General features: G+C 41.0%; 1 protein-coding gene across 6 annotated transcripts in view; it reads left to right on the forward strand.

Moving 5' to 3' along the window:
- The window catches only part of SGSM3 (small G protein signaling modulator 3), a 36,182-nt gene that overhangs the window by 10,042 nt on the left and 12,459 nt on the right, over positions 1–13,681 (forward strand). For 4 of the 6 annotated variants that reach the window (XR_001602610.2, XM_087814940.1, XM_016205308.2 and 1 more), the window contains exon 2: positions 13,309–13,421. Coding sequence is in view for 5 of the 6 variants with exons in the window: in XM_087814940.1 (XP_087671066.1) it covers positions 13,415–13,421 (7 nt within the window). In the remaining variant the exon portion in view is untranslated. Of the gene's footprint in view, positions 1–13,166; positions 13,422–13,681 lie in introns of those variants that run through there. The other 2 variants (XM_087814938.1, XM_087814939.1) reach the window with 2 other exon arrangements.

Genomic DNA, 13,681 nt, shown 5'->3' on the forward strand with positions numbered 1-13,681 from the left:
AATGTGTCTCTCACGTGGATGTTTTTTTCTCTCTTTCCACTCGCTCTGAAAAGCAGTGAAAAAAATATCCTCAGGTGAGAATTAAAAATAATAAAAATCTTAACCCTTCACTCTGGCCTACAATCTCTTGGTGATCTAGGTGCCTCTGTCTCTCCAGTTTACTCTTACCATAGCTCCCCTTGTTCATTGTGTTTCACTGACATAGCTCCTTTCTGTTCCTCCAAGATCTTCCCACCTCAGAGTCTTTGGAATGGCCATTCCTTCTGCCCATGACTCTCTATCCCTAGGTCTCTGTAGGACTGGCTTCTTGTCCTTCAGGTTTCAACTCAAGTAGCACTTCAGAGATTTCTTCCCTGGATTCTATATCACATCAGCCTTTTGTTTTATTCAGAGCACTACCACACTCTGAAATTGTCATTTATCATCTGTCTGTCTGTCTGTCTATCATCTATCTATCTATCTATCTATCTATCTATCTATCTATCTATCTATCTATCATCCATCTATCTATCTATCATCTATCTATCTATCTATCTATCTATCTATCTATCTATCTATCTATCTATCTATCATCTATCTATCTATCTATCTATCTATCTATCTATCTATCTATCTATCTATCTATCTATCTGTTTGATTTTCCCCTCTAGATTGTAAGTCATTGTTGCCCTAGCACATAATATGTGTTAGAGAAATATTTGGGGATCAAATGACAAGTGTTATACACCCTTCTGGGTGTACATGCTATATTATACCATGTGTTTCCCATAATGTTAGATTCTACATAGACTCAGTATTTCTTTAGTCCCCGTAATTGGAATTCTTTTTATACTCTTGTGTCTGGCTTATTTCACTAAGCATACTATTCTTTTTTGTTATTAAGGTATACTTTACATACAGTAAAACTCACCCCTTTTAGTGTGCATTTCTGCATGCTCTGACAAATACATACAGTCATGTAATTACCAACAGTCAAGATATAGAACAGTTCTATCACCCTGAAAAATTACCCCATGTCATTATGTAATACACTCTTCCTACTGCCCCTATCCGATAAAAACTACTGGTCTGTTTTCTGTACCTATAGTTTGCCTTTTCCAGAATGTCATATAAATGGAATCATGTAGTATGTAAATTTTTCAACCTGGCTTCTTTCCCTTAGCATAATGCACTTGAAGTTCATTCATGTTGTTGAGTGTATCAGTAGTTCTTTTTTTGCTGAGTAGTATTCCATTATGCACATGTACCACAGTGCTTTATCCATTCACAAGTTAAAGGACATTTGGGTTGTTTTCAGATTCTGGCAATCACAGACAAAGCTGCTGTAAACATTTACATACAGGTTTTTGTGTAAACAAAAGTTTTTATTTCACTTAGATAAATATACCTAGGAGTGGGATTCTTGGGTTGTATGGTAAGTATGTGTTTAACTTTATAAGAAACTGCCAAACCCTCTTCCAAAAGTGCTGTACCATTTTGAATTTCTGTTAGCAGTGCGTGAGAGTTCTAGTTGCTCTGCATCCTCACCAGAACTTGATATTGTTAGGTTTTGGTATTGGTAATATTGTGATTTTAATTTGCATTTCCTTAATGATTAATGGTGTTGAATATCTTTCTGCATACTTGTTTGTCATATGTATATCTTCTTTGGTAATGTTTCTGTTAAAATCTTTTTCCTGTGTTTTTTTTTTTAATTGGGTTGTTTGTTTGTTTTTAAATTATAAGAGAAAGTTTATTTAGAAAGCCATAGAGGTAGAAAAGGTGAGGCAGCTGGGCTGCGTGAGCTCAGAAAATAAGATACGGAGGCAAAAGAAGGGTCCTTGGAGCTTAGGAGAGAAAAGGGCAAAGGTAACACTGAGGGAGGAAGAAGAGGTGGAAGGGAAAGGCACGGGCACACTCCAGAGAGTGAGAAGGTGCCGGGTTGTTTTCTCCTTACTGAATTTTGAGAATTCCTTATAGTCTGTATACATGTCCTATATCAGATATGTGACTTGAATATATTTTCTACCATATGTGGCTTCTATTTGATAAAATCCAGTTTATCAATTTTTTTGTTTTCTAGATCATACTTTTAGTGTAATATGTGAGAAATCTTTGTCTAACTAAGGTCACAAACATTTTTTTCCTATGTTTTCTTCTGGAAGTTATAGTGTTTTTCCATTTAGGTCTGTCATCCTTTTTCTTTTTTTTTTAATCACCCAAGGATACTTTTTCCATTGCTTTTTCAGAGAGAGTGGAGGGAATGGTGGGGAGACATTGATGTGGGAGAGAGACATCGATTGGTTGCCTCCTGCACAAGCCCCGACTGGGGCTGGGGATTGAGCCTGCAATTGAGGTATGTGCCCTTGGCCAGCCCTTCAGTCAGCAGTCCAATACCCTAACCACTGAGCCAAACTGGCTAGGGCCTATCACACATTTTAAAAAATTAATTTATTTAATCCCCACCTGAGGATATGTTTTTAAATTTATTTTAGAGAGAAAGGAAGGGAGGGAGAGAGAGAAAGAGAAAGAAAAACAATGATCTGTTGTCTTCCCTCTTCGCCCGGACCTGGGATAAAACCCGCAACCTAGGTATGTGCCCTGACCAGGAATTGAATCTGCAACCTTTTTTTTTTATATATATGTTTTTATTGATTTCAGAGAGAGGAAGGGAGAGGGGGAGAGAGAGAGATAGAAACATCAGTGATGAGAGAGTCACTGATTGGCTGCCTCCTGCGCAGGGATCCTCCTGTACTGGGGATCGAGCCTGCAGTCTGAGTATGTGCGCTGACCAAAAATCGAACCGTGACCTCCTGATCTATAGGTTGACACTCTACCACTGGGCCACTCTGGCCAGGCAAATCTGCAAACTTTTGATGCACAGATGACAGTCCAACCAAGGGAGCCACCTGACGAGGGCCTTTTACCCATTTAGAGTTAATATTTGTATATGGTGTGAGGTATGGATTAAGATTTTTTTTTTTGCAAGTGGCTGTCCAATTTTTCTAGGACCATTTGTTGAAAAGACTATCCTCCTTCCATTGATTTGCCTTGTATTTTTGTTGAAAATTAATTATGTTAGTTCCTAGAGCTGCCAATAACAAAGTGCACAACCTGTGTGACTTAGAACAGCTGTAATATTATTTCACAGTTTGAGAGTCCAGAAGTCTGAAATCTAAGTGTCAGCAGGGCCATGTTCATCTGAAACCTATAGGGGAAGATCCTTCCTTGCCTAGTCCAGCTTCTAGTAGTCCCAGACTCTTGACTTGTAACATAATTCCAGTCTCTGTTTCACATAGTATCTTCCTGGTGCATCTTCACTTTGTCTTTCCTCTATATATGTTTGTGTCCACCTTTCCCCTTTTTATAAGGATACCAGTCATATTGGATTAGGGCTCATTTTAATGATGTCAGTTTAAGTTGGCTAAATCAGCAAAGACCCAATTTCCAAATAAGGTCACATTCTGAGGTACTGGGGGTTGGAACTTCAACCTCTTTTGGAGGCACACAATTCAACCCATAACATTAATTGATCATATGTTTGGGTCTATTTCTGGATTACCTATTTTGTTCCATTGATCTATATGTCTATCCTTTTGCCACACTGTACTGTAGCTTTATAGTAAAACATTGAAGTTAGGTAGTGTGAGTTCTCCAACTTTCTGCTTTTTCAGAATTGTTTGGAGTATTCTGGTTCCTTTGCCCATCTGTTTAAATTTTAGATTCAGCTTGTCAGTTTCTCCAAGAAATCCTTCTGGGTTTTGATTGGAATTACGTTGACTCCTTTCCTTGTTCCCAGTCTTAAGGGGAAAGCCTTCAGTCTTTCATCATTAAGTGTGATGTTAACTGTAGGATATTTGTAGGTGCCCTTTACTAGGTTAAGGAAACTTTCATCTGCTTTTAGTTTGTTGAGTTTTTATCATGAATGGATATTGACTTTTGTCAAATACTTGTTCTATTAAGTTAATTGTATAGTTTTGCTTCTTTAGTCTGTTGATACGGTTTTTAAATATTGAACAAATCTTGCATTCCCAAGATAAATCTCACTTGGTCATGATGGTACTGTTTTTATTGTATTTTTTTATGTATTGGCAGAAAGTAATTCATAATATTCTCTCTCTTTTTTTTTTGTTTTGTTAATCCTAACCTGAGGATATTTTCCTATTGCTTTCTCAGAGAGAGTAGAAGGGAGGAAGGGAGAAGGGGAGAGGGAGAGAGAAACATCGATGTGAGAGAGCCATGTCGACTGGTTGCCTCCCGCACTCTCCCTAACCGCCGGGAGTGGTGAGCCAACCTGCAACCCAGGTCTGTGCCCTTGACAGGGAATCGAACCCAAGATCCTTCGGCCCAAGGATCCACGTTCTAACCACTGAGCCACACCAGCCAGGGCCATAATATTCTCTTATTATCCTTTTAATGCCGGTAGGATTTACAGTGATATATCCTTTCATATCCTTTCATACCATTCATTGGTAATCTTTGTCTTGTATATTTTCCTGTTCAATTTGATCAGAGGCTATTGATTTTATTGATCTTCTTAAAGGAGCACATTTTGGTTTCATTGATTTTTCTCTATTTTTTGTTTTCTACATCATTGATTTCTGTTATCTTTGTTTTCTTTCTTCTACCTACTTTGGATTAAATCCATCAATAAATTCAACAATTTAGATAATAGACACACTTCTTGAAAGTACACTATCAAAACAAAGCTCACTCAAGAAGAAAAAGATAATCGGAATAGCTTTATCTTTGTTAAAGATACTGTAGTTGGAAACCTTTCTACAAAGAAAACTCCAGGCACAGATGGCTTCATTGGTTATTTTTACTCAACATTTAAGGAAGAAATAATACCAATTTCTATACAAACTCTTCTTGAAAATTGAAGAGGAGAGAGTGCTTCCAAATCATTCCATAAAGCAAACATTTTTCCGATGCCAAAACCAGAAAATGGTATTACCAGGAAAGAAAACTACAGATCAAATATCTTTTATGAATATAGCTGCAAGAATTCTAAACAAAATTTTAGTAAATTGCATGCCACAAATACATAAAAAGGTTAATACATCATGATGACTCAGTGGGATGAGTTTAAGGTGTTATTCCTCTTGTTCCTTTCAGGTGGTTTTTTTCCCAGCCTTGGATAGTTGCCTCACACATATGCTGTGACCAGTATTCAGATGAAGATTTGGGTGCCCTCTGCAGATTTCTGAGCTCTGTCTGTGCCAGTCCTCTCCTCTAGTTCTCTGCTCTACACATTTAAGCTGCTTTGGCCTCTAGCTCGCACTTCATCTTCAGGGCCAACTCCCGGCACTTGTGTAGCCTACAGACTCTGAGCAAATGGTGACTGGGGAGATTGTCATTTTCTCTCAGGATTCACTGCCCTGAGCTGTTTGTCATCCATTGTCTAAAAATCATTGTTTCATGTATTTTTCCAGTTTTTTAGTTGTTCAGGTTGGGAGAGTAAATCCAGTCCTTGTAACTCCGTCTTAGCCAAATGCAGAAGTACACAGTTGGAAAATGAAGTGAGTGAATCACATTTATTGTGTCAGTATACCAAAATTTGATGAATTTGCCTAATGTTTGACATTTATACTTTTTAAAAATATATATATCTTTATTGATTTCAGAGAGAGGAAGGGAGAGAGAGAGAAACCTCAGTGATGACAGAGTCATTGATCGGCTGCAGCCCGCAACTTGGGCATGTTCCCTGACCGGGAATCGAACCCCGATCTCCTGGATCCTAGGTCGATGCTCAACCGCTGAGCCACGCCCGGCTGGGCTAATGTTTGACATTTAAATTATTTCATATTGTTGCTGTATAGGTAATGCTGCAGTAAACCTTTTCATGACATATCTTTTGCTTTAATTGAATTATTAAGTTTCCAGGAGAATAGTTACCAAATAAATGATATAGAAATATTTATGGGTATTCCATTCCTAAAGGAGTATACCAGTTTACAGCAATTCCTGAGTGAACTAGTTTTTTATCACAAAACTAGTTTTTGTTGGCATTATTTTACTTTAAAAATTTATTTTTAATTTTTAAAATATGTATATTTACATGTTAATATGTATCTACAAATAATTATACCAATACATACATTCATGTGTGTGTGTGTGTGTGTGTATATACATATATATATATACACACATGCACATACACATAGGGTGGGGTAAAAGTAGGTTTATAGTTGTTCATATGGAAAATAATGCAATAATTAATGAATAATACAGGAATAAACTGTGTTTCACATCCTCACAACTGTAAACCTCCTTTTGCCCCACGTGTGTGTGTGTGTGTGTGCGTGTGCTCCAACACCAAAGGGGATAGACCTTCTTGGCTCTCTGGTTCTCAAGTTCAGAACCTCCAAGAAGGGATCTGTTAGACGATTTTGGGTCAAGTGTTCGCACCTAGTCTGATCACAGTGCTATTAAGTGTTATGATTGTCACAACTCAGGTCTGTACTTTCCTAAAGCCAGTCAGCTAGGCTCAGGAAGATGAAGTCATATAAATATCAACAGCTTCCCAGAACCGTGCAGTTGTAAAGAGTAAAGAAGCAGTTTCAGAAAGTGTGGGGTCAGTGTGGTAGGCGGTTTGCTGTTTCCAGACACCCAAAGGAAAGGAGAAGATGGAGTAAATAAAACGTTAGTTAGTTACTACTGTGGCATGAAATGTGACTTTATTTACTTTTTTATTTTGCTGTTCATTCATTTGCCTAATTTATCTAACAATAATTGAGAGACTTTGGAGTGCCAAGGGTGCAGAGAAACAAGATGCAGTCGAGTCTCGTGGAGTCAGTGGCCAAAAAAGAAAGAGGGATGAAATGCTGTGAGGTTAGCTTTGCGGTGGGTTTATTCACACGGCTTTACAGCACAGAGAGCCTCAAGTATGGGCAGAGAGGAGTCGTTAAGGTGTATTAATTGTTTATTGATGTGTAACAGATCACCGCAAAATTTAGTGGCTTAAAACAACAACAATCATTTATTTTCTCTCTCGGTTTCTATTAATTGAATTCAGGAGCATCTCAGGAGATTCTGGCTCATGAGAGAGTTGTTGTTGCTCATGACATTGTAGTCAGACGTTGGCTGGGGCTGCAGTCATCTGAAGGTTTGGGACTAGCGGATCTACTTCCAAGGTGGCTCACTCACATGACTGGCAAGTTGGTGCCTCTCCTTGGGACTCCATGGGTGTTCTCATGACATGACATGGTGCTGACTTTCCCCAGAGCAAGTGATACAAGAAACCAAGATGGAAGGAAGCTGCAGTGCCGTTTATGGCCTATCCTTGGACGTTATCCGTGGTCACTGCTGCTGTATGCCATTGTTGCAGAAGTTAGCTGTGGTTCAGTGCAGAGAGGGCCTACACGGAGTGAATATCAGGAGGTAGAATCATTTGAGCTATCTCGGAGGCTGGCTACCACAGAGGGCTTCTTTCAGTGACAAGGTGTCGTTTGAGTTGAGTCTTACAGTATAAGTAGGACTCTATCTGACAGATAAGGAGAAGACCATTAGAGACCAAATGGAGACATTGGGCAGCTGATTATAAGTAGGCCACTCTGTGTAAGGTAGTTGTGGGGATGGTAAGAGAGGAATAGAACCAGATTATGTAGAACCTCATATTGCTTTAGAATGCAGCCCTTATTTGGGGGATAATGGCAAGCCATTGAAAGAGTACAGCAGGAGGTGCGAGTTTCACATCTGCATTAGAAGAGAATGTTGGCTGTAGGAAGCAGCTGAAAATAGGAGTCTGGAGCTTACAAGAAGGTGTCACTGGATGAAGGAGTCTGACAGGTGGTTGTGGAAACTCTGGCAGAGCATAAGATTGCCCAGGAATAGCTCTGATGAGAAGAGCAAGGGCAGAGGGTGGAGCCCACACATATTTTAGATGCTGAGGAAGAGAAAACCGGGAAGAATCCCAGTATTTTTGTACTCTACTTTCAAAAAAGTGCTCATATATTTTCCTTCATTTTCCAATAAAATGTTCATATCCTATTGAGCATTTAGTGTCCGATTTTACTCTTTAAGCATCTTTAGTAGCCACATTATCATCTTTCTCCAGCCTTTCTCGGACTTTCCTGTCTTTGTGCTTCTCTGCTAGCTTGTTATCGATAGCTTTCAGTGTCCTCTGTCATTTCCTTGAACAGAAAAACAGTCTTCAGGATCTCAGAGGCCTCTTATAATACAAGTATTTTTGCTTCTGCTGCTTACAGCTTTTGTGTTCCCTGGAAAATGTGTGACCACCTATTCAGTAGGGGCCACCCTGATGAATTAAGAAAACTAGGAGAACAGGTTAGTAGGTCAGGAGCGGATGAAGGACTGGATCTCCTTGATCTTCATCAAGAGCCCCTCACCAACCCCACCCCACCCCACCCCACCTCCCCACACCCCAGGGATTTACAGTGGCATCTGGTGATCTTTGCTTTGTGAATAAAATTTGTCTTTTAGGAAATGTGGGATTGACAAACTAGAAAGAAAAATATTGGAGTCAGAGTAAAAAGACTGACACCTTTAAGGATGTAAATTCAATGTTTAAAACTTCTTTCTAGAGCACCTCGAAGTTGCTTGCATAAATCCTGTTTCTCAAAAGTTTCTGCCTCTCGGTACTTCTGTGACAACAGCAAGGCAGTGGGTGACGTGGCTAACTCCTCAGCTGTTTCCGCAGGCTCCCAGATGGCTGCTTTCAGGATGGTTTCCATAGTGACCAAAGGCAGGAAAAACCTGCCTGCCCAGCTTAGCAGTATCACATCCTGCTGCTGTTGGGAACTCAGAGACTCAAGGCAATTGATGGGAGATATGACATATATATTATTGCAGAGACTCCTTAAAACATATCCAGAATCTGATCATTTCTCACTGGTCCCACTGTAGCAAAGCCAACATAATTCCTGCCCCTACTGCCTTGCTGTCTCTGCACCACAGCTAGAGAGAGCTTTTAAAATCAGTCGGAGTTGGGTTTACCTCTGCTCAGAACCCTTCTATAATGTCCCAACTCACTGAGGATGAGATCCAAAGTCTGTGCCTCACTCTCCAGCCCTCCATGACGCCTGCTACATCTCCCACCGTGTCTCCCCCTCTTCTCTCATCCCCAGCCCACTTGTTGCTTCTCCATCCTGCCAAGTATGTTCCTGCCTTGGAGGCTTTGCACTTGCTGTTCCTTCTGCCTGGGTCCCCTTTCCCTCCAATAGTCATGTGACTTGATCCCTCACTTCCTTTTGCTTTGGTCTTTGCTCCGATGTCATCTCATACCCAAAGAGCTCTTCCTGGCCATTTTATATATATAGCCCCTCTCTTCTGATACACTCTATACCTTTCCCTTGCTTAATTTTCCTCATAGTACTGCAGTGGTCATGATCTGACACAACTATTTTTATGTTCATTGTTTGATTAATGTAATGGCCAGGACTTTTGTTTCCCACTGTTTCATCTCAGCCATGAGGATTGCACCTTGCTCTTGGCAGTGCTCTGTAATTGTGGAGTGAATGAATGGGTGGGAGGCAAGCTAAGATCAGGAAGGGGAGCTGCTTGGAGAGAATTGTCTTCCCAGCCCTTAGGTCCTCCACAACCAGAGACAGCTCATTTCCTCCACTGCAAGCAACATCTGCTTCCTTCACACTTTCTCTGCCCTTCCAGAAGAAACAATCAAATCACTACCTTAGGGGTGTCAGTGATGAGTCTCATGATCTCAGCTGGCATATATTACATTGAACCATATGAAATTGTCACTTTTTAGGTTGTAATGGATGAATATCAGCAATATCATGCAGCTTTTACTCTACCTCAGTGTAGAAGGCCCAGATACTAGCAATAACTTCCTAGAAATTATTAATACTACTACTAATTGCTGGATGCTTACTGAGTACTTGGTATGTTTCAGACAGTGTGCTAAGGGTCTAAATTGGCATTCTCACTTAATCCTCATAACCACTGTGAGATACAGGTATTGTTCCTCTATTTTATGGATAAGAAAACTAAAGATTTAAAGAGGCAAAGTGAACTTGCCCAAGGTTATATAACAAGCAGGGAACAGCAGAGCTGGGATTTGAATCCACATCTGTCTGCTTGGAGATGTCTTCACTTTAACTGTAGCGCTATCTGGTCTCTGTGCGAAGGCAGTGCAGAGGGTAAGCTGTCCCCTCCTAAGGCTAGTGTCACAGCCATATGCATAGCAGAGCACTGGATTATTTCCCAGTGCTGTCTAGCTAGTGGCCCTGTGCTGTCATTTCATGTCGCAGGATGGGGAGCAGTACCATATTGTGAGAGGGCACAGTTATTGGAATGTATTTGGAAAACTGATTGTGGGTCTCTTCTGGGTTTATTTCCTTGTGTATAAGAAATAGAGATATCTACTTCAAAATGTGGGGATTGAGGGATGTGATTTTAAAACCTTCCAGCTCAATCCCTTTAATATAAAAATATGTAATGCTCCATCCAGCACAAAATTCTGATTCAGCCCAGCCAGTGTGGCTCAGTGGTTGAGCATAGACCTATGATCCAGGAGATTGCGGTTCAGTTCCGGTTCAGGGCACATGCCCAGGTTGAAAGCTCGATTCCTGGTGGGGAGTGTACATGAGGCAGCCGATCAATGACTCTCTCATCATTGGTGTTTCTATCCCTCTCTCTTCCTCTTTCTGAAATCAATAAAGATATATATATTTTTTAATTTTGATTTAAATCACTCCCCACATACCTGTTATACTGAGGGAAGACATTTTCATTGTTATCCTCACACAACCCAGACCTTTCAGGGAAGTGGGTTCTGCAATCTGGTTCTCAGCAGGATTTGTCTGGAAGCAGGAGGGAGCAGCTCTCCCAGTTGGGTACCAAAGTCTCCACGGTGGTCATTTAACCCAGACTTGGCATGGTCAAGGTGTGTCTGGGGGCAGACATAGAGGTTTATGACCCAGCTAAGCTGCCCTTAGGAGCTATAAGATGACTCTTTTGCTCCCAAATTTGCAAGTATGTCTAAAGAGAACTGGGATTTTTCAGGTGCCGATTTTTCAACATATGCTTGAGTAACGGGACCCCATGGCGATGTGTTCTCCCAGCTCCCTTGAAGTGGTTGTTTGATTCTTCTTTTTTTTTCCTTTCTCACTCACCGGACCCTCCTAGTTAACCCAGCATCCCCAGCAACACCAGAATTCTTTGGCAGGTGGCATAGAGAAGACTATCGGTCTGCTTTGGCCCAGAATAACAACTGGCACCTCTAATTCCCCATCACCTGAAAAATGGCAAAAGGAGGGGTTTTTTTAGGATTAGGTAAATATGATTTCAAAAACGAGAAGGCAGCTTGTCCTAAATATTTCAACCACATCTCCTGTTTACCTCACATTTATTTCATAGAGTCAGGTCTTTTTATTATTTGGTTAGAAATATAAGGCTTAATAATCAGAAAAAGTCTGAAGAAGCTACCCTACAACTGAATTTCTGTTGAAGCTCAAGTGAGTGATAATAGATTCTTCTGGTTCTAACAGAAGCTGGTTAGAGGAAGCCCCTTATTGCTGGCTTTTTCTTATTTTTTTGAGATATAATACACATACTATAAAATTTACCATTTTAAGGTGTACATTTCAGTGGTTTCAGTATTTCATACTGTTGTGCAACTATCACCACTGTGCAATTCCAGAACGTTTTTTTAAAATCCTCATCTGAGGATACGTTTTCACTGATTTTAGAGAGGGAGGGATGAGAGAGAAACATCAATTGGCTGCCCTCCCATACATGCCCTGGCTGGGATCAAACCTTCAGCCTTTTGGTATATGGGATGATACTCCAACCAACCAAGCCACCTGGCCAGGGCCCAGAACATTTTTCATCTCTTCAAAGAGAAACTCCCATACCCATTAGCAGTTAGCCTGCATTCTCCTCTCCCCCAGCCCTTGCCTGTCACTAATCTACTTTCTCTTGTGGATTTGCCTCTTCCAGACACTTCATTTTAATAGAATAATACGATATTCATCCTCTTGTGACTAGTTTTTTTCACTGAGCATACGTTTTAAAGGTTCATCTGTGTTAGAGCATCTGTGTTCAGCTCTTCATTCCTTTTTACAGCTGAATATTTTATTATACGGATATTCCATGCATTTTTGTATATCCATTTATTAGTTGTTGGACATCTGGGTTGTTTCTACTTCTGGGTTGTAATGAATAATGCAGCTATGAACATCCATGGAAAAGTTTTTGCTTGGACACGTGCTTCCATTTCTTTTGGGTGAACAACCACGAGTAGAATTCCTGGGTAATGGAACCTTTTGAGGAATGGCCAAACTGTTTGCCACAGCAGCTGCACCATTTTACATTCTCACCAGTAATGTTCCCCCAGCTTCTCCACAGCCTCACCAGCACATGTCATTGTCTTTTTTATTCTAGCCACCCTAGTGGGTGTGAAATGGTGTCTCATGGTGGTTTGGATTTGCATTTCCCTGATGACTAAGCATTTTTTACCTGCTCATTGGCCGTTCACATCTCTTTTTTGGAGAAATGTATATTCAGATCTTTTGCCCATTTTCTAAATTAGGCTATTTGTCTTTTTATTGTTGAGTCCTTGTTTCTTTAATACTTTTAAAATTAATTTGAGAGAGAGAGAAGGGGGAGAGAGAAAGAGAAACATCGATTTGCTCCAGTTATTTATGCATTCTTCACTGGTTGATTCTTGTATGTGCCCTGACCGAGGATTGAACCCCTAATTTGAGTGTATGGAGACGATGCTGTAACCAACTGACCCACTCAGCCAGGGCAAATCTTATTTTTTTAAGTGGACAAAAAAGTGAGGGGAGGGAAGCAAGGGTTTAAGCAGTGACAGGAGAGATCTGAATTAGATTGCAGTTTCCTAGTTTCCCAGCTGTGAAGTTAGTGAAAGATGTGGCAGAGCACACTGTTGGAGGAGGTGAAATATGTCAGTGTCGGCGTTGACTCAGAAGTTCAGTTGTATTCTATCTAAAGGATTCCTCAAATATGCTTGCTCAGGGAAATCTATTCACAGAGGTTTTGGTGGTGGCTGGGTTTTATTATTTGTCTGAGCATGGGGCATCAGGAAGTCTGTATGTGTGATTCTCTCCTTCCTTAATATGGGGACTGAACGGGCACTCCCCTTGGCTCACAGAGCTGTTGCGAACATTGGTTTGCAGCTTCTTCAGAGTGTGTCCTCTCTCAGGTGAAATGTTCAGAAAAGGAGGCTTTTTCAAGTGTCATTTTTCCTTCCTTTGTTGAACAGTGGCCAGAACTTTCCTCCCCACCGCCTCTGGGCCAGCAAAGTCAGACTGGTGAGTAGAAAGGACTCCCAGGAGGGGCTGCCTCAGGATGACTTTCCCCTTTGCTTTCCTGCCAGGGCAGATGTTTCTGGACCAGATGAAGCCTGAGAAGCCTTCCAGCTGTAAGATACTAGGATAGAAAAACTTCTAAGTCTGGATCTGCAGAAGCCTTGCCTCATCTCTCCACAATGTCAGGTGGGAGCCGGGGCCCTGGGTTTGGAAGTGGGGTGAGACTGCAGAGTGAAGGCACGCTCTTACTCAGGAGGACCCACCCAGGGGGGTGAATGGACTTGTTTTTCACATAGTTTTGAGGGTCAGGACCATGGAGTAGGAGGTGGGGAAGAGGAGCCTCCTAACGGGCTGTCTGGGAGAGCTGCAGCTCAGCTCGGCTCTCCAGTTTGCCTGCTGCCTCTCTCTTCCCTCCTTCCAGCTGTGAAGTCTCACTCTTAGAGGAG

Source organism: Miniopterus natalensis, chromosome 2 (assembly GCF_054644295.1).
Source record: "Miniopterus natalensis isolate mMinNat1 chromosome 2, mMinNat1.hap1, whole genome shotgun sequence".
In the NCBI taxonomy this organism is placed as follows: domain Eukaryota; kingdom Metazoa; phylum Chordata; class Mammalia; order Chiroptera; family Miniopteridae; genus Miniopterus; species Miniopterus natalensis.